This window comes from Pezoporus flaviventris, unplaced genomic scaffold, assembly GCF_033815535.1.
Source record: "Pezoporus flaviventris isolate CSIRO_AGI_PZ_B2104156 unplaced genomic scaffold, CSIRO_AGI_Pfla_v1 ptg000030l, whole genome shotgun sequence".
Taxonomy (NCBI): Eukaryota; Metazoa; Chordata; class Aves; order Psittaciformes; family Psittacidae; genus Pezoporus; species Pezoporus flaviventris.
Window position 1 is genome coordinate 4,632,154 of NW_026892578.1, and position 19,212 is coordinate 4,651,365.

Here is a 19,212-nt window from a genome sequence, read left to right on the forward strand (position 1 = left end):
ACACCAACATTAAAAAATAATTAAATGAAGCTTATGCCTATCCTGAGAAGTCCAAACAATTTATACTCAACTCAAGAGACCCTGATAGAAGGTAAGTAACCCTGATAGATGGTAAGCTATGCCATCTTTTGCTTTGCAGAAGAACAGAATGTTTGCATGCCTACCTGGCATACATGATTTGCAATGCCATTAGTATATGAGATAACGCCTGCTGCTTGGCGACATTCCCATCAAGTGATAGGAGAATCTTAGCGAGGGAAGGGCGATTCGGCTTGGAACTATTTGCCCCACTAATTTTGTTACTGGCAGCAGAAGAATCTGCATCTGAAGGAACACCTGGAGTGAGGGAGAAAAAGAAGCCAAGCATTCTTTAATGGTGTAATACATAACATGAAATCAGATAAATGAGCTCCAGTTAAGTCAGAAGACTCTAAAACTAACTCTACAGTAGATTCATAAACCATAATGCCTAAAGTTACAACATTAAAGTCAATACTAAGGCTTTGCAGCAAGGGCTTTCATAAAGTAGTGTTCCACCTTGTTACTTCATCAAAAAGAATAAGGTAATTCAGATAAGAATATTCTGGTGATTGGCATCTGGAACAAGTTTTACTTGCACAGAAATTTCTCAAATATCAAGAATATTTATTAGGTACTCTTAAAAATACTAATGACATATTCTATATATGCAGTTCTTGCTCTTTTTTAAGTACATTTCCTTGTTCATGAAAAAGTTTAATCAGCAAAATGTTTGGTGCTTTTATACTTGACACAAAAGAATTAGGAAGACAAAACGGGAATGTTTAGGCAGCTGCCTTAGAAACAAAACGTAACAGCAGAATGAAGAATTATAGCAATAGGTAACATGTAATATCACCATTACAGTAGCATCCATTTATCATTTCCTCCATAAAGCTCTATCCCGTATTAAAGATAGTCTTTGAAGTGTTTGATGAAGCATGTTGCATTTTTATTTCCTGAAGAACAATAAAAGTTCAAACTAGTGCTACTTCTGAACAAGTGCTTTGCAACTTCCACTGTCAGGAAGAGGTTTTGTTGGGGTTGAGAGCTGTGTATGGTTTTGTTGTTGTTTTGTTGTGTTTTTTTTAAAGACAGTTTTCTTTTTGCACTCTTCTATCACCTATTAAACCACACACAGAGCTAACTCTCAAATGGCATACAAAACCCAACCAAAAACAACACCACCACCCCTCCCCCCCTCCCCCCAAAAAAACAACAACCAACCACCAAACCAACAACCAACAACACCAACCAAGATAAGAAGCACCTAAAGGGTCCCTCGCTGTCTGGAAAAGTACTGGTTCATGAACAGATGGTGTAGCTACGTCCACTGTTGTCCATGCTACACTGTGAGAAGACCCACAGGCAACCCGGGTGATTTTCTGGCCTTCCAAGCCCTGGACAAGAGTGGGCTTCCTATTGACCGTAGTAGTTCCATTTCCTTGCTGTCCATGGTCATTGTCGCCCCACGCATAAACCTGCCAGTAAACATTTCCACATATTACTTTGCTTCACTGGTTGCCTAGTTTAACTGTTTCTTAAAATTTCCCCCAAAGGAATTTTAATAATTTTCATTATTAACCTAGGACACCTTAGAGAACCTATTGTCATGACATCATCCCCCCATGCACCATTAAATAAGGCAGGTATTAGCATATATTAAAAAAAAAAATCATAGCAGCACTTTGTCAGATGATTCATAAATTATTATCCATTCATAACTCCTTAGTTGATTCATAAATTAGTCAATGTTCACAGTGCACAATAAGCTAGAAGAGTTAGTTGCATAGTAATTATATTGGGGATCTGAATCAATACTGTGATAATCATAATGCTGAATCACAGCAGAAAAATTTGTCTAGATTACTGTTTCTGTATTTCAAGATTGAGAAGAAGAAAACTGATCCTGAGATAATATATCAACTAGGAAAATATTACAAAAGCTACTATGACAACAACATTCAAGCTCCAATTATAATATGAAAGCCAATATATTTTAAATTACAATCATGCTTATTCAGGACTTTGAAAAGTAAATAAATATCATTAGACATTTCTATCCCATTTAATCAGCACCAATGCCATTACGTTCTTCTTCAACAGTTTAGTTCATTCCTTTCTGGAACAAGTAAAAAGGGAAATGAAGTGTGACGTACAACATACCTGTCCAGTGTCAGTAACTGCTAGACAATGGAGTGCACCTACAGCCACATGCACAATCTTTTTACCCCTCAGTCCTTCCACAACCTGTGGCTTTCGTACATGCACATCTGTGCCATGGCCTAGTCTGAAGTAGTCACCCTTACCCCTGCAACAGATAGTAAATGTAAAACTCAAAAAATATTGTTTATATAGAAGTTGCGATTTTTTCCCTCAAACTAGTACAAATTCAAGAAGAATAAAAGTTAAGAGGCAACTCAGCCATCCTAAAGTGCAGACATGCACAGTTGCAACAGACCCAAAAACTCCCCCGTAGACCTGTAATGTCATAAAATAGCTGTAGATTTTATGACTAGATGTAACAGTGTCAAGACAAACTGGGGTAAAGAAGGAATGAACTAGAACTTTGCAAAGAGTTCTTAGAGAGTGACAAATTTCCTTTCCTCTAACTTCTTTCATCACTACCAAAAGAAGAATTTAAAAGGGTGAAAGCAAAAGAGAGAAATAGTTTCCAGTGGCCACTCTGAGAAATGGCATCTCTGCTAAAATTTTTTTAAGAAGTAACTTATAAAAATTGAAGTTCTGAGGATTTCTCTTCGTATCATTCATCAACTGGTGACAAATAATACAACAAAACTGACTATTTTAAGTCTTCTTAGCTTTGATATATGTCAAGCCTTATTACACAAGGATGGCAGTTAAGACCTTGATCTGGTTAGAGCTCTGAAGCTCATCTGCCACACAGTAAGCTCTCAAATTTTACAGAAAGGTTTATAAACAACTCAAAAAGTCAGGTTTGTGTTCAAAACAGAAGCAAGCAAATAGAAGAAATAAAAACGGTTTTGGAATAACTCTAGGTGATAACTTTGTATCAGTTCTTGCTTTGAGGTAGCATTACTGACAACTCAGTGGCCTTCTGAGCAGCAAAGAGCTCTATAAAAACTGTGTGCTCCCAAGGAAGTTCTTCCCATCTCCTCTGAACTTTAGCTTACTTCCTTACTCTACTACATCCTTACTCTCACAGTGTCTGCTGCAGCTGTAGGCTACATACTCCAAACTTTGATAATCATGTTCTCTTTTTGCCAAAGTCTTGAATTAATATTCCTTTACACGCTCCATTGCTCCCAAGAGAGGGAATGATCTTCCCCTTCTTCCACTAATTCAGTAAGACCCAGGCATCCTATCAGAGTACAATACACAAGTGAGCATACTACAAGACAATGCTGGAGCAATTGAACACATCAGAGCTTGCCTTTAAGACTTGCCAATTCAAAAGGCAAAGCACACAGATAAGGCACAATGGAGTTAAGACAGTCAAATAGCAATAAATGCAACACATACTTTGCAATTGCTTTGTTAATACTTTCTGGCAAATGTAACATACCATGTCCACACCACTCCTGACTTGGTCAGTGCCAATGAGAACTGTGCACCACATTCAATCTGACAGACACCTTGGCCATTCAGTCTTTCAATGTTCTGAGGAATGTTGCATCCTTCACTTCCTCCTCGGCCCAGTTTTCCAAAATCACCATCACCCCAAGAAAACACCAAACCTAACAAACACCAAACTGCAGGTCAAACAATGATCATGGTATTCCCTTGGGCTAGAAATCTTCTGGAACAAGATATTCCTACCTTCATCTGTCAAAGCAAGAGTCTGAGCATCTCTGCTTCCACAAGCAACCTGAATGACTCGGTGGCCAAGGAGCACTTTAACCTACAAAACAGAAAAGTAAGCAAGAAGTTTCAGAGAAATTATGTTTTAAAACCTTAGAGACAGTTTCAAGCTCTTCTGAATGATCTTGGTCATTGTGCCCAGCCTGAACATGCCAGTTAGCACAGGATTATCTAGCCTTCCTCACTCAGGATCAAACATCATTCAATCACAGTAGTAACTTCCACCTATGTATCAAAGAAGCACGACACGAATGTCCAAAACAGCAGTAGCCATTTCGCCTCACTTTCCAAGAAAGTGAAAAAGATTGGATTTTTCTGGCCTCTCTGAAATAGCTTGCCTGTTAGAGGTATGTGTATGAAAACCTAATTTGGATCACTCCAAAATGATGCCTTCACAGTGTTTTCATGTTTTTTGCCTTTACTTTAGTTTTTATTTATCATTTATTAAACAAACACATTCACGTTTCAGAGACAAGAGAGATTTACCATTTTAGGTTTCAGCTGTGTGGTATTATCTCCATGTCCTAGCCTTCCATATTCTCCGAGACCCCATGTATACAGTTCACCACTAGAGGTAATAGCAGCACTGTGGGAACTGCCACAAGCAATATCACGGATGCGTTTGGTTTTCAATGCTTCTATCAATCTGGGTTTATCACAGTTCCTAGAGAAAAAGAATAAGGAATTAATTGCATCAATTATGAAAGAATTGCATAATATACACCCATCTTCATAATCCAGACAGTTTTGTGCAATAACTAACATCAATCTAAAAGTAAGAAGCAACATTATGATTCCAAGACATACACTGTAGTAGTGCCATAAATATAAAATTTACGCTATTTAAATGTACTCCAAAGTTTTATTTAAAGAACTATTTTATGTATACACTGCAACACTTGGGTGACAAAGCCAAGATCCAAAGTGATGAATCAATTAAGAAGCATATAATATGAAGTGAAAACTGATATCCTGTCATTACCCAAAGTTGAGCAATTTGTTAGCTGTGGACACAGAGCCAGGTAGTGAGATTAAGAGATGACACTCCCATCCCAACTTTGAACTTTACAAGAGAGATATTAGAGCTTGGATTTACTGTTAGCCTCTGTGAGAGAACTGGAAACTTTTCGTATTCATTATTCGTATAGCTACAATATTCTCTAAATTCAGGGAAGAGTTTCAACTCAAGGCTTTCTAATACTGTATGTGTATCAGAACCACTATTAAAGCTTTATCAAATTATACATGACCTCTGGAATATCTGCATCCCTGAAATGCCCAAGAGTATCAAGTCTCACTTTTAATAAAATTACAGAAAACACAAGACAGTTGTACAATAAAGAATACTGCTTTAATCTGGACTTCGGGTTTTTTTTGTTCCTTTTAAAACATTGTTCTGTGGTGCCTACAAGAAAAAAAATCCCAAGACAATTCAAATTTTCTTCAAAGTGTCCTGTGGAGGATTAAATTATGTATTACTGGAAAGTCTAAGAAATTTATTTCTGGTTAACAAGTCTGTGAACAGATGTCTAAAGAAAAGGGCTATTAAATGCTCCATCAGGCTTACATCATGAACTGTTACAGCTCACAATTAAAATTGCTATGGTTTACACCTCAAAGCACCACTGTAAACCCTACCTTACAAAAGTAACCAAATGTGCGCCATTTCAGCAGTGACATTAAAAATACTATTAAAAATTTTATCCACCAACTATGTTTCCAAGTATTATATTAATTGTCTCCTTTTTAAATTGAGACCACTACAAATGCTGCACATACACTGCTGAAAAAGAAACCTACCTTTTTCAAAACCTAATTTTTTATTCCCATTGTAATAAAAATCCCGTCATTGTCACTAGTGGTGGTCAGCTGTCTTGCAACAAGCAACACAAATGTTCTCTTCCTGAAATATTTCTATGAAATAGAGACAAATTTGGCATACTTACATTCGACTGAAGTGACCAAGTTTTCCATCATCTCCTTCACCCCATGAAAATACCTTTCCATCAACAGTTAATGCCATAGCATGCCGGCCACCTAAAAGTGTAAACAGAAATTTAAATTTTTAATCTTTCAAGTGGGAAGCAGGTCTAGCAAAAAATCTCAGAATATTGACACTGCTGTACTTTAACAGTGTAATTGTATGAGCCTTTCAACCCAATATGCATTACTTATTTTCTTCACTTCAGACTTATGTGATTTAATTTAAAATACAAAGCTTTTGTGAGAATAGGTTTCCTGGCATGTTAAAAAAAAAAAGAAGAAATAATCACACAATTCGCTATTTTCAGTGCTGCAAGGAAGAAAGCAAATCTAAACCCACCATTTATCAATACTCAAAAATGAAAACATTTTCGTTAGATCAGACTGAAAAACTATTAAGAAGCTATCAAATTTAACTCCCAGCAAGCAAGAAACTGTGTATTGTCTAAAATTATAGATTTTAACAACAGAACCATTAGCTTTAATTTGACATTGTATTCAACAGACAGAACTTAATAATTTATTTATTTTTACAAAGTTTTTAAAAACATCAGTTATGCTGGAGCATCATGGCACCCATGAAAATTGCAAAGCAACTATTTTTAGGCTTAACATGTTATGATTATGTATCTAAAAATTGTAATAGTCAGTACCTGAGTGAACAGCCACCTTCTTTACCACATAGTTACTGAGAGCTGTAATCTGGCGTGGAATAGGCACAGTTCCACTAGATATTCCTAAACCCAGCCTTCCATTTGTGGCTTCTCCACAAGCATATACTTTACCCTCTACAGTCACTAAAATGAAGAAATAAAGTTTGAAACACCATTAAAGTTTCACAACTGGAAATCCATTTATGCCCTTAACATATTTATTTCAAACTTATATTACCTGCAAAAAGGCTTTTGGATCCTCCAGCTACTTGTACAACGTTCAAGGCAGACAGGGTTTCAGAAAAGGAAGGGACCTTTATCTAGAGCAGACGCAAAATGAAACTCACTACAATTCACTGAAGTTTTATACTTTCAAAAGAAGAGCTATTCTTAAATCATAAAATCTAACAGGTACTTTTCCTTTTTTAAATATATGAAAATCTCCATATTATTCAGACATTTCACACATACCAGGTAATATACACCAGGCAAAACACAAAGAACAAGAAAAAGCATTTAACACTGAAACCATGATAAATACAAAGCCTGGGGAAAAAAAAATAAATGTGATATAGGCAAGAAGTTTCCTTTAAGTAAAGTTTTCTTGAGAAAACCACAGAATACAGAAATGGTTGATTTTTTGTTTCTTGAAAGGTTGCATACAACAATATACATTTTATTTACAACATAAATTAAATAAACGCTCTCAACATACTTTTCACATTAACATTTTAAATTGATTAAACATTCACCATGTATCTCTGAACCTGCACTGCATTTAAAAATTATGTATAAATAGCTGCACACAAAGCTAAAACACTGAATTGTAATCAAGTTACATCGAAAGATGAGAATTCAACTTTCTGATGAGTGTACCAGATCCAAGTAATATATAGAAAGGTTCACCACTACCTTAACTGCATGCACAAAAACCCAAAAGGAACAGAATGTGTATAGAGCGCTACATAGTTTGAGAACAATTAGTTCACTGTCAACTAAAACAAATGATTAAGCGGCTGCTAATAATCAAACTGGATTTGAGAGACACAACCAAAATGCAAGTTTTCTCCAATCTTCCACCCAGCAGACATCTAACATGTCTCAAAGCAAAAAGACATTAGAATCTATTATTTGTAGGTTTGATACTACACTCTAGAATTCTGATTAAGTTTGAATTAATCTTGAGTTGTGTGAGACTTGTAAACTTTATTTTGTACTGAACTATGAAAACAAACATACCTTGGAGCCTTTCAGCCCTCCCAACTGGTCTTTGTCATTCAATCCCCAAACAAAAACTTTAGTTCTTATTGTAGCTGCCGATTCCAGCCCAGCTGCCTTCTTTCTAACAAGACTGAATATATTGAGGGGAAAAAATAAAAATTAAAAAATATCATCTTAGCAACGTGCGTAACTATAGCATAGGCATCTTTTTACTGTATTTACTGATTTTACAAGAGTTTCAGTACTCAAACACCACTACTACAGTGAATTGGTGGCTGTAACAAAACAAAAACAAACCAAACAAACAAGCAAAACAAACAAAACCCAGAGTGTTTTGCTGAGTGGAGGTAAATATACCACATTCCAAACATAAACACAAAGTTTTTAGCTAGGTTTTCAACTCCAAGCATGCTGCAGAAGCTGAAGAGCTGTACAAGATGTCCCCACCTCAACAAATGACCTACTTACAATTCTGACAAACTAAGATACTAATTTCTCTTTACTACCATTCAACCTAATTAAGTCCTTGTTCTTACAATAATCTCCTGAATTACAGGACTATATCGACACTAAGGCTCTCTATCATTTCCCCCACCTCGCCACTGCAGTTACGTACCTCCCAGTGTTAGCTTTATCGTCATCCTCTTCCTCATTATCAGAAGCAAGGAATGGGACTGCAGCCAAGTCTTCATCCTCTGCTCGTATACGTCCCAGTATGCTGAGACCATGTATTTTGCAATCAATCCCAGAGCTTCTGCACTGCTTGATTGCAATTTCAATATACCTGTGGTACTAAGAGGAAAAAAAAATCTCACTAAATTGCCACCTTTTGGATCCTGTGTAACTTCATAAAAACATACGAAAGATTTAGAAATTCTACTTGATTTTTCACCTTATCAAAATTAATCTGTAAATATTCAGCTTTTCAACCCTACAAAATTCATACTTTCAGATAAACATATGGCCTCGTTAATTTCAGAATTATTTCACTTCTAATCTCCTAAAAAGTCATTATGCATTCCTCCTTGCTGTTACTGAGAAAGATCAGAGCTACTATCCAAAATAAGCCTTAGCACCCACCAAATGTATCCCCAAATTTAAGTTTATTGGGATTTCTTCTTGGTTCATAGGTATATTGATTTACATCAAAAGACCTGAACTAGCTTTACTACTAAAGCTATTAGAGTTACACTGAGATTATGGTAAAAGTTATCACGATAATCCACTTTAGTAAGCTTCCAGAAATAATGCTAATTTATAACAAAAGTAAAATACCACTCTTTAATAATCACAACAGTGCTTTTCATCCATTTCTTGCAGCAAAATATTTTTCCATTACATAATGAGTAATTCTCACACAAACTTCACTTACTTCTGTACAATCACTGAGAAGAGGCACTGTGGTGTCTGTCGGATTTATATTGATTGTCTTGAGCTCTATAAGGTTATTTAAGGAATTCCCCCCTAAAAAACAAAACGCAGAAAGAAAAACTTTTTCAGATATGGTGTTTGTTCCATAAACAGGCACCATGCACTTGAAATAGATGACTATATTAAATGAAACCTAATAAGTACCTACTGCTAGATGTACAACAACAAAAAGTAATTCAGACTTCTCAAAGAACGTACACATACCTGAAACAACAACTAAAGAGGGCATGTAACTGCTGTCTGCAGGGTCCACAATCATCTTTAGCCTATGAACAAGAACATCTGGAAAAATCTCCAAGCGAATCCAGTGCTAGGGGAAAGACAAAGAATTTAATTTTCAGTTAGTATTGCTAGGACCACCATACAGTTGACAAGAGTATGTGCTGGTTTTGAAGCAAGCATGAAAAACATTTATTAATGGTATACAACAGCTGCGATGCATGGCGACCAGCCAAAGGAAGAGGACCTTGTGAATTTCTCACCTGACCAACCTTCAAATGCAAGAGAAACAGCTGCAGCAAATTATTTATTTAGCACAAGAGCGACACCATTGATAAGACTGAGAAAGCACAATAGCACTGGAGGTCAAGAATTGGGATTTTGGGACACAATGTAAATCTTCGATTACAGCCTGTAAACAACCTGAAGGAAGGGTACTTGGGGATATCCTCAGCATGGCCATCAATACAGCATCAAAACACACTGGACAGAAGTCTAGCTGCAAATCTTGGTATCTACACTGGCCACAAAGCTATGCTGCAGGCTAATAAAACTGGTAAACCACAAATAAAGCAACAATGCTTTTTATAAATGATCTGGACATAGAAGTCAAATGTATGTTAAGCAAGTTTGCCACTGCCACTAAACTAGGAGAAGTTGTGGCCTACCTCAATGGGTAAAGAGGACTTAAAGAGAGATCTGAAGGGACTAGAGAGGTGGGCAAAGACCAACTGGATGAAACTTCAGAGCAAGTGCGAGATGCTCCACTTGGGATGGGGTAAACCTGCTTATACGTACAAACTGAGGGACAAGAGCAGCTCTGCAGAAAGAGACCTGGAAGTCTGAGTTGATGGCAAATTGAACAGGAATCAACTATGTGCCCTAGCAGCCAAAAGAGCCAGCCAGACATGTCCCGGGGTGCATCAAGCACAGCACTGCTAATTGGTCGAAGGAGGCGATTGTCCCACTCTACACTGCACTGGTGCAGCCCTACCTTGCACATTGCAGGTAGTCTGGGGCACCTCAATAGAAGGAAGACATAAAATTATTAGTATCCAGAAGAGAGCAGTCAGAATGGTGAAAGGTCTCAAGGGCAAGACTTAATAGGTGATTTTTTTCAGCTTGAAAAGAAGGCTGATGGGAAACCTTATCACTATTTAAAACTTCCTCAAGGGGGAGCAGCAGAGAAGCACTTATCTCCTCTCTGCTGACCACTGGTAGGACACAAGGAATGTATCAGGGGAACTTCATTAGGGAAAAGGTTTTTCACCAAGAGGGTGGTCAGTCACTGCAATAGGTTACAGAGAGAAGTGGTCACAGCACCAAGCCTGTCAAGAGTTCAAGAAGCATCTAGAAGACGCTCTTAGTCATGTGGTTTAATTAGTCCCATCAAGACTCTATGATCCTTATAGGTCCTTAAACTTGATATTCTAAGCAAGTGAGAGTGCTCAGAAGCAGTTTTAGTTAGCAAGAGCATAAGTGCTTTTTGTATTGCAACACTTAAGTAAAATATAATCAACATGATCATTAAGAACTCCCTATCAGTTATTATACTGAAACAGCAACTGTAACCATATAACCAACTACACAATAATTATCCCTTATTTCAAAAAGAAAAAAAATAAATTACAGAAGTTCCTTATAATGAAATAGTTCACAAAAGTTCCTTCACATGAAATAATCAGAAAGATAAAGCTTAAAAAAAAGTCGCATTTAAAAATATAAAGAAACATAGTTTTGTACTCGAGATGTCTGTTTTTACTACTCTTCTATCTTACAGAAAGATAACATATATTTCACTAAGTTAAATATTTTTCCTCTTCAGAAAAAGTATGCCAAATTAAATTAGTTATGGCTTAGTTACCTTTCCTTGTGAACCAGAAGACTGCCAGCACTGCTCACTACCATCAATAAGACGTGAAGCCTGATTCACAGAGGAGGAGACATTCAAATTCTTAACTATTCTTGACCAATCATCCAGTAACATTCCCCGCTGGCTACTATGCCGTCTCTTCAGCTGCTTTCCAGAACGCCCACAAAACACTGGAGACTGACCTGCATGTTTAAGTGAAAAATTAAGCACATAGCTGTCACAGAAAACTGCTTCTGTTACACCCACAACCAATGTGAAAGGAAATACAACAAATCTAACATTTCAGGTATGTAGTCTGAAAGCAGAGAAGCATGTCACATGGGTACAGTAATACTACTCATGCTTAAAGGGCACAGCTCAAGATTTGGGGATTTTTAAAGGAGTTTCAAGCACTTTACCTGACCACAAGCTTTCAATGCAGTCACTGCAGATAGTCACACTTCCTGTTCTTACACTTATGATTAATTTGTACCAAGAAACCAAGTAAAATATTAAAAACAAAAGGAAAACTACTCTCTTCAGGAATGTAGGACACTAAGAGTAATACATAAAATTGAATGATAAATATTACAGGGGCATGCAATATTTAAACTGATTTTTTTTTTCATAAAAACAAATTCAGTGCACTTAAATTAAAGAAACACTTAGATTTTTTTTAAAAACTTACCTGGCTCGTTTATTCTGCCAAAAGTATGTCGGGTGTTATGCTTCCTGGTTTTAAAGCAAGTTTCACAGAAATCAAAATCATCACAGTTTCTGCATTTGAATCTAGGCCCATTGATAGGAAACATCTGACAGCCATCACACCTGATTTCACAAAAGAACAATGAGTAAATACATTTCCAGTGGTACAAGTTATTACAGACACAAGTCGAGATCAAGACAATAAGGCTAAAGGATAACCCATATACATTAAGAAAAATGTAAACCATCACTTACGTGACTCCAGGATGAATGCTGGGAACCAGTTCCATTTCTGACAACAAGCCAGTCCAATGAGACTGCTGAGGAAAGTCTACAATGACATCTTTTCCATTGGCACTAAAAGCTGTGACAAAAACATGGAGAAAATAGTGTTGCAAATTTCTACAAAATCAAGCTGGAAAAGAGTCCAGGGCAACATCAGAGAGCAGAAATACTTACTAAAAATTACTTTCAAAAGTAATCTTTTCTTGCAATGGAACTATGTATTAACTTTGCAAGTCTGTGAAGAGAGTTCTAAAGTTTTTTTAAAGGTATATATTATTCTACTTCAGTTCCTTGACTCTGATTTTTTTCTTTTACTAAGAAACAGTTCCCAAAGGGAAAGAGTACTTCCAAGAAGAATATAATACAACCAAAAACTGTACTGCCTCAAAGAATCTGTGCTAAACAGACTACTTCTATATTTTATACTTTCATCATCATGCAATAGTCCACAAAGCACTGTGATTTGTAAGTGTGTCTAAAATATTCTCTCCTTAAATGCTGCAGAAAGTCTGTTTCCAGTTATATTCCCTCCCCATTTTGAATATACATTACCTTTGACAACTCCTACACTTCGGTGAGTAACTGATCCCCATTTGTATTTGGGTGTGGTCACAGAGCTTTTCACACGCACTTTGTCACCTATCTTGATATGAGAGGCAGAACTCTGTGGTGGGAATCCTAGCAATTGCAAGAATAAATACATGGTGAGTGGCTTTTTCCCCTCCAAAAATATATCTCCTCAATTCTTTATTAGAAAGCAGTTAGCAGTGAACTTACCTAACAGCTCAACATGGATATATCTGACCCAGTAGGTACCACCCTTCTGTTGCCAATCACACTGTACATTCAGGTCATGCAATCCATCTCGATCCAACTTAATAACTTTGCCTACATCTCCTTCACAAACTTCCTCGTAGGTTCTGCAGCACCTAACCATCATTCCCACCTAGGAAAAAAGGACAACAGAATGCCATAGCTATGCAAAGACCTTTGTACCAGAGGGAAACTAGTTTCAATATAGCATTTGAACATCATGCTTACCTGAATATTCTCTCTCACATACACAGCATAGTCATCATTACTTAAGAAATCAACTCGTTTCTTATAGGTCTGGCTCTCCGTTACAATAGCACCACTTGGCTGGAAAAAAATCCAAAATAAACATGAAACAGTTACAAAATTACTAATAAATAAAATTATTAGTAGAGACTGAAGATAACCCACCAAAAAACACACACTTAATATTTAAGTTGCATGCCAAAATGAGAAATGTCTTCAATAGGTCAACTCACAACATGGCTAACATTTATGATCTACTTTAAAGTTTAGTTTCTGAAATAACTTGTCCAGGAATATAGCTGCAAGTTTTAAAAACACGTGAAACAAGCCGCAAGTTGCTTTTATGAAATCTGTTTGCCAAAGAAAATTAGAACAAAGAGGAATTGCAAAAACAGTGGTAAATGGTAATCTCCTAGGCTAAAATACACTACAAAACGTTTTATTATATAATACAACAGGATTTAAAGTATTTCCTTAGAAAAACAAGTTGACAAAAAACATTGCAGTTATCAGAAATTATTCTTTCACAATTAAAAAGATGGAACTGCTGCATTCCAGCTGTAATGAGACTTTACAGAACACTTGTTTTGAGGATAAATGTTGTTTTTTTTTCCATTTCAGTCAACATACAGCACGATTTCTCACTCCAGTACTGGTAAAAAATATATCAGAACACAATGCCAAGTTAATTTCCTCTAAAATATAATGCATTCCTTTCAATTACATGTGCCAGAAAATTCAACATCTCCTTAAACCTCCTTAAAAAAATAAACAGAAATACAGAACCCATTTCATTTTATTGGCAAAACCTTACTGAAATACTTCCTGAAAGTCAACAATAGAAGACCAATATAAATTAAAGCCATCACATTCAACAGACATTGTAAAGGTCTTTTTATCAACAATACATGAGAATAGTTTTTAGAAAAAGGTAAGTTATTTCACTGACTTTTTTTTCTTCTTTCCATTTATTCACTAATTGCTCAGTCATTCCTTGCAGCTAATACACATTTGCTTTTCAAGCCAAAGGAAGGTGGAGGGGGGATATGAAAAAATAAAAATAAAAATGAAAAGTCTTTTACAAATATTACACTATAGCATTGACTATGTAAGATGAAACAAAGACCAACTATCATCGATACTAAAAGCTACCATTACTGAAATAACTATCTGGATTTCAGTCTTCCATTGTGCTACTCTTATATACATATTTATAGATACCTTGACTTCTTTTATGATATGCCTTAGAAGCATATGGCAAATGTCGTCCTTGTTACAGTCTTGAAAGCTTGCGACAGCAAAACATCCTTGTACTCTTAACCAAGTTAAGACTTAAGTTTTACTAAGTTGATACTTACCACAGGGCAAGCAGCTTCAGCTTCTTCCACCTCCTCTACTATCTCCTCATCTGAATATTCATCAGAGATAGTATCAGCATCAGAGAGATCCGTAATTTGAACATCAGGGTGATCCAACAACCAGCCAACCAAGGCTTCCACTCCTAATACAGAAAAATACAAACTCATTCTGTCTTTCAGGGATTCTCTAACATTCTTACAATAGTATCCAAAAAGAGAAGCAATAATTGCACCCTTATAAGTAGCATTTTATCTGCTCACAACTTGCCTTCTAGTATCATTAATTAAATACCTGGTAATCCAGAAGCACTTCCAGAGGTTCCAGACAGAGATTTTAGTGCAAATTCTATGTTTTTCCTAGGAAATCCCATTTCCATAAGTTGAACTACAATGGGGAGAGGTGGAATTGGAGACTGCTTGCGTTTCTTCGTTTTTGTGGGTCGGATATGCTGCACTGTGATGGGTGTTGTAGCTTCACTAGAGCTGCAGTCTTCAAACACTGGAGTTGAAGGATGTGTAGACTCTACAGCCAGATACTGGCATACTGCCAAAGCAGCAGCCTAAATGAGAACAAATAAATCAGTCCAAGTTGAAAAAAAGTGTATTTAGTATGTTTTTGTGCACGTGAGCGTCTGAAATTAGAGGTTATTTGCCAAGAGGGGTTCAGTGACATTTTTTTTAAACCTATAGCTTAACAAGTTTCAGTTGTAATATGAATTAGGAAGATTTATTTATTAGATTACTTGGCAGAAAACAGACTCTACCTCAAGCTCTTGTTTGTCAAATATTGCTTTCACAGGTGATGGTTGCGTAGCAGCTGTCAAAAGTTGCTGTAGAAGAATCATTGGAGGCTGTGGTCCTTCGGGAGACATATCTCCAATGTCAGGAGAGGCAACTGCTCCATCCTCTTGAAAAAAACAGAAACATTATTTTAACCAAAACCATGCAAGTCAATTGCAAGATTTGTCCTGGGGCCTACTGGTTGATAAAAGATATTGTTGTCTATCTCACATTTCTTCACCACAGCAATCTCAAGTTTAAGATCAAATCATGCGTGCCATTATCTACATAAAAAGAAGCAAACGAGCAATTTGTAGATAAACAATATTTTTACTAAAATACATCTAGAACATATCTAGCAGACACTGCTCAGTGAACAGTGAATTTGTGCAAATATCTTCTGAGTTCACCTTTTACAATAAGACTATTACAAAGAGGTCCTTCCAGGATAAACCCCTTTATACAGACAACCAACAATTTCACTGACCCCCAAATCATGGTGCATACTTTCTAGACTGAGTAATTTCCCCTTCCAATGCACCTCTTAGGGAAGAGCTCCCTGTAGGTATTCACTGTCCCTTCAAAAGAATATGTCTTTTTTTAATCAACTGGCTCATGATTCTGCAACTTTATATTTGATTTTGTGTTCTTTATGGCATAAATATTCATGTTGCCTAGATCTGTACTCTGGCTTTACTCCAGCTACACTCTCTACCATGGCTATCTCAGGGAAGTGTTCTCATTCTTCACCCAACTCCAACAAAAAGAAGTTCTCATATTTGAAACAGTAACAGAACAGTTGTCGTGGTTTAAACCCAGTCAGGTAATTCGTTCGCTCACTTCCCCCCCCTTTCTTGCCCTCCCCCTGCTCTCGGAGGGATGGAGAGGAGAATTGAAAAGAATGCAACTCCCACAGGTTGAGATAAGAACAGTTTAGTAACTAAGGTATAACACAAATCACTACTGCTACCACCAATGATAATAATGATAAAGGAAATAACAAGGGAAGAGAATACAACACCTCAGCACCAGCTGACCGATAACTCGGCCCCCAAGCCCGACCAAGTTCCGACCGATACCTCCTCCAACCCTGCAGTCTCCCAGCCCTTCCGGCTAACTCCCAGTTACATCCTGGGCATGACGTGCTGTGGTATGGAATACCTCTTTGGTCAGTTTGGGTCAGGTGTCCTGTCTCTGCTTCCTCCTGGCTTCCCCTCCCCCCTGGCAGAGCATGAGGCTCACAAAGTCCTTGGCCAAACCAAAACATCCTTGTTATCAGCTCTGTTCCCGAGCTGAAAATCAAAACACTGCACTACACCAGCTACCAAGAAGGAGAAAAATGACTGCTACTGCTGAACCCAGGACAACAGTTAATAGTCCTCATGTACTTATGCTGTTCTGGTTAAGAAAAAAAGTTCCATTCCTGGAAAAAATCTGATCATTCTGTTGACTTAAAATTTAACACCCCTAGAAAGATACAAATAAACTGAATATATTTAAAGACATTACATGTTTTGCAAATGCCTAAATGATTAATATGAACTATAAGGGTATCAATAGCTATCCTGAAAGGCAACAGAGCTATTTTATTTATTTTTATATGTAGAGTGAATGTACAGACAGTATGAATTCAAATTATTAAAACTACAATTTTTAAAACTTTTTAAGATTATGCTTAAGACTCTGTAACCTGGTATTCGTTTCACTGGAAACTGCAAAACATTTGGAATAAAAGGAAAAGCCAATTGAGAACTCGTACTTTAAGCTTTGACGAAGAAAAAGACTCCGCTACAAAAAAAAAAAGTAAGATTTTTTAAATTAATTACAAAGCTTATTAACTATGGAAGACTTACAAATTTAGCTAACTCCAATATTTCAAGCTTCAAACACTTGATCCATTTAGACTTCCAAACCTAAGTTAAAAAGTCAAAATGCTTTTAGTATCTAAGGTTAAAACATTACTGATTCTGAATTTTTAATTTTTAGTCTTTAGAGGGCAAACTTAATTTCTACCCTTCGACTGCCGTTAGCACATACTCTATCTACCACCTAAACAAACAGCAGTACACCCAGGTTGCATTTCAGAATACCTGCAGGGTTTAATACAGATTCTTGAACAGCTGGCTGAGATAAGATCTGCCTTAGTGTATCCTGATGAGAAAGCAGAGCTCGGCCTGCTTTCAGTATGTACAGCTTTAATTGTTGGCACCGCAGCAGATCCAAATCCACTTGACCTGTCAGAAATATAAACCAGCTGTTAGCACTAGGAATCTCTGGTATTAGAGAAGAAAGGCTATCATTCATACAACCTCAGCCCAAAGATCAGTTTACACCTTAAATCACTATGTGAAAGCTTCTGAAATACTGATGATATAAGGTAGTTTGAAAAGCACCTGGATAAAAAGTCTGCACACATTCTATGACCCATGATACTAAAAACACTGCTTTCCTACTTTTCATGTCGTGAACAATCACAGAGCTGATGCACAGTAAAGATGGACCCAGATTTTAAATAATTCAGTACAAGAAGTCCAGCCCCAAAACTTATTTAAATTTTGTCAGCAAAGTAAAATAGTATTTCACCTACAGTGCAGAGTAATTCATCTCTTAGCTAAGCTTGTCTCATGAATGCTATTATTCAATATTGACTAAGGAAAACGCCAAGGTTCCAGAAAACCTTTTTCCTTAGGTACATTTGCTGTTAGCAGTATCTTTCCAAAAGCATATCCATTTATTTAAAAACAAAACAAGAAACAAACAAACAAAAAAAATTACTGTACCTGAAAGACCCTGACTGGGAGACTTCATTCTTTGTTTTTCTACTTTACTTCCAGCCAGGTTTACTAGTTGAGCCCAAATGGATAGCATAGGTTCAGTGAAAGGCAAGTTGTTCACATTAAAGGCCACAACTGGAAGCTGGACAGTGAGGGAAGAACCAGACAAAACCAAAGAAGTATAGATAAGCGTTTTTGTAAAATTTTACAAAATTATTCAAAGTTTCAATGTTTATTAACTGACAAATGCTACTTTTTCTCTTCTTCAGTTAATTACAAATCAATATGCTCCTCTCATAGAACAGCTATAAATCATATTGTCATGACTTGGGATTCTACCTCAAGTCAAACGACTTCAGCAAAAATCCCTTTTCCTCACATCTCCTCAACAAATGAGGACAGGCTTTAACAGCCCTACAGAGGTTCACATGAGTACCATCTTAGATTTTCATTCAGAGCATTGTACATATTGAATGTCGATGTATTTACTGAATGAACAACAAATATTTTCTTTGCTTCATATCAGAGTCTTAAACCATGCTCCTCCCTGTATTAAAGTCTCTATAAAATGAACTTACTGGCTTCAGTTGATTCAAAGGGCACACTCTACATGTTCGCATATCATAGAACTGTACAGTGATTTTCCCTTTTGGGGTGATGCGTGTCACTGTGCCTTCTCCAAATTCATCATGAACTACTTGTCCACCCAGTCTCAAGCGACTGTCTATGCCACCAATCACCGCTAGCACTGCCATTAGGCCTCCCACCTCTGGATTCTCAGTGTCAGGGAAGTAGTCATCCAACAGAGCCTAACAAAGAACAATAAAATTAACTGTAGGGAGAAAACATAATACTTCTACCTGCTTTAAAATACAAAGTTAATCACACATGCTTCAATTTAAAAATTACAACACATAAATACTTATATATATACACAAATAGAAAAATGGTTTTAAAATTAAGTTTAATATTGTTTACAAACATTTAATATTTATAATTTAAAAATAAATAATGCTAAAAAATGAGCTATT

At 36.6% G+C, this 19,212-nt stretch overlaps 1 protein-coding gene across 8 annotated transcripts in view; it reads right to left on the reverse strand.

The window, feature by feature from the left end:
* Window positions 1-19,212, reverse strand: part of HERC2 (HECT and RLD domain containing E3 ubiquitin protein ligase 2) — a 107,421-nt gene that overhangs the window by 31,168 nt on the left and 57,041 nt on the right. For 6 of the 8 annotated variants that reach the window (XM_061459753.1, XM_061459751.1, XM_061459756.1 and 3 more), the window contains 25 exons: window positions 18,760-18,990; window positions 18,188-18,323; window positions 17,498-17,641; window positions 15,371-15,534; window positions 14,920-15,187; window positions 14,628-14,770; window positions 13,252-13,350; window positions 12,988-13,156; window positions 12,763-12,888; window positions 12,181-12,289; window positions 11,909-12,048; window positions 11,233-11,423; window positions 9,354-9,459; window positions 9,091-9,182; window positions 8,335-8,510; window positions 7,737-7,848; window positions 6,736-6,817; window positions 6,498-6,641; window positions 5,808-5,898; window positions 4,348-4,525; window positions 3,820-3,901; window positions 3,566-3,737; window positions 2,185-2,329; window positions 1,274-1,499; window positions 165-336 (listed from right to left, as the gene is read on the reverse strand). In XM_061459753.1, coding sequence (XP_061315737.1) covers window positions 165-336; window positions 1,274-1,499; window positions 2,185-2,329; window positions 3,566-3,737; window positions 3,820-3,901; window positions 4,348-4,525; window positions 5,808-5,898; window positions 6,498-6,641; window positions 6,736-6,817; window positions 7,737-7,848; window positions 8,335-8,510; window positions 9,091-9,182; window positions 9,354-9,459; window positions 11,233-11,423; window positions 11,909-12,048; window positions 12,181-12,289; window positions 12,763-12,888; window positions 12,988-13,156; window positions 13,252-13,350; window positions 14,628-14,770; window positions 14,920-15,187; window positions 15,371-15,534; window positions 17,498-17,641; window positions 18,188-18,323; window positions 18,760-18,990 — 3,698 coding nt within the window. The remainder of the gene's footprint in view (window positions 1-164; window positions 337-1,273; window positions 1,500-2,184; window positions 2,330-3,565; window positions 3,738-3,819; window positions 3,902-4,347; window positions 4,526-5,807; window positions 5,899-6,497; window positions 6,642-6,735; window positions 6,818-7,736; window positions 7,849-8,334; window positions 8,511-9,090; window positions 9,183-9,353; window positions 9,460-11,232; window positions 11,424-11,908; window positions 12,049-12,180; window positions 12,290-12,762; window positions 12,889-12,987; window positions 13,157-13,251; window positions 13,351-14,627; window positions 14,771-14,919; window positions 15,188-15,370; window positions 15,535-17,497; window positions 17,642-18,187; window positions 18,324-18,759; window positions 18,991-19,212) is intronic. The other 2 variants (XM_061459754.1, XM_061459752.1) reach the window with 1 other exon arrangement.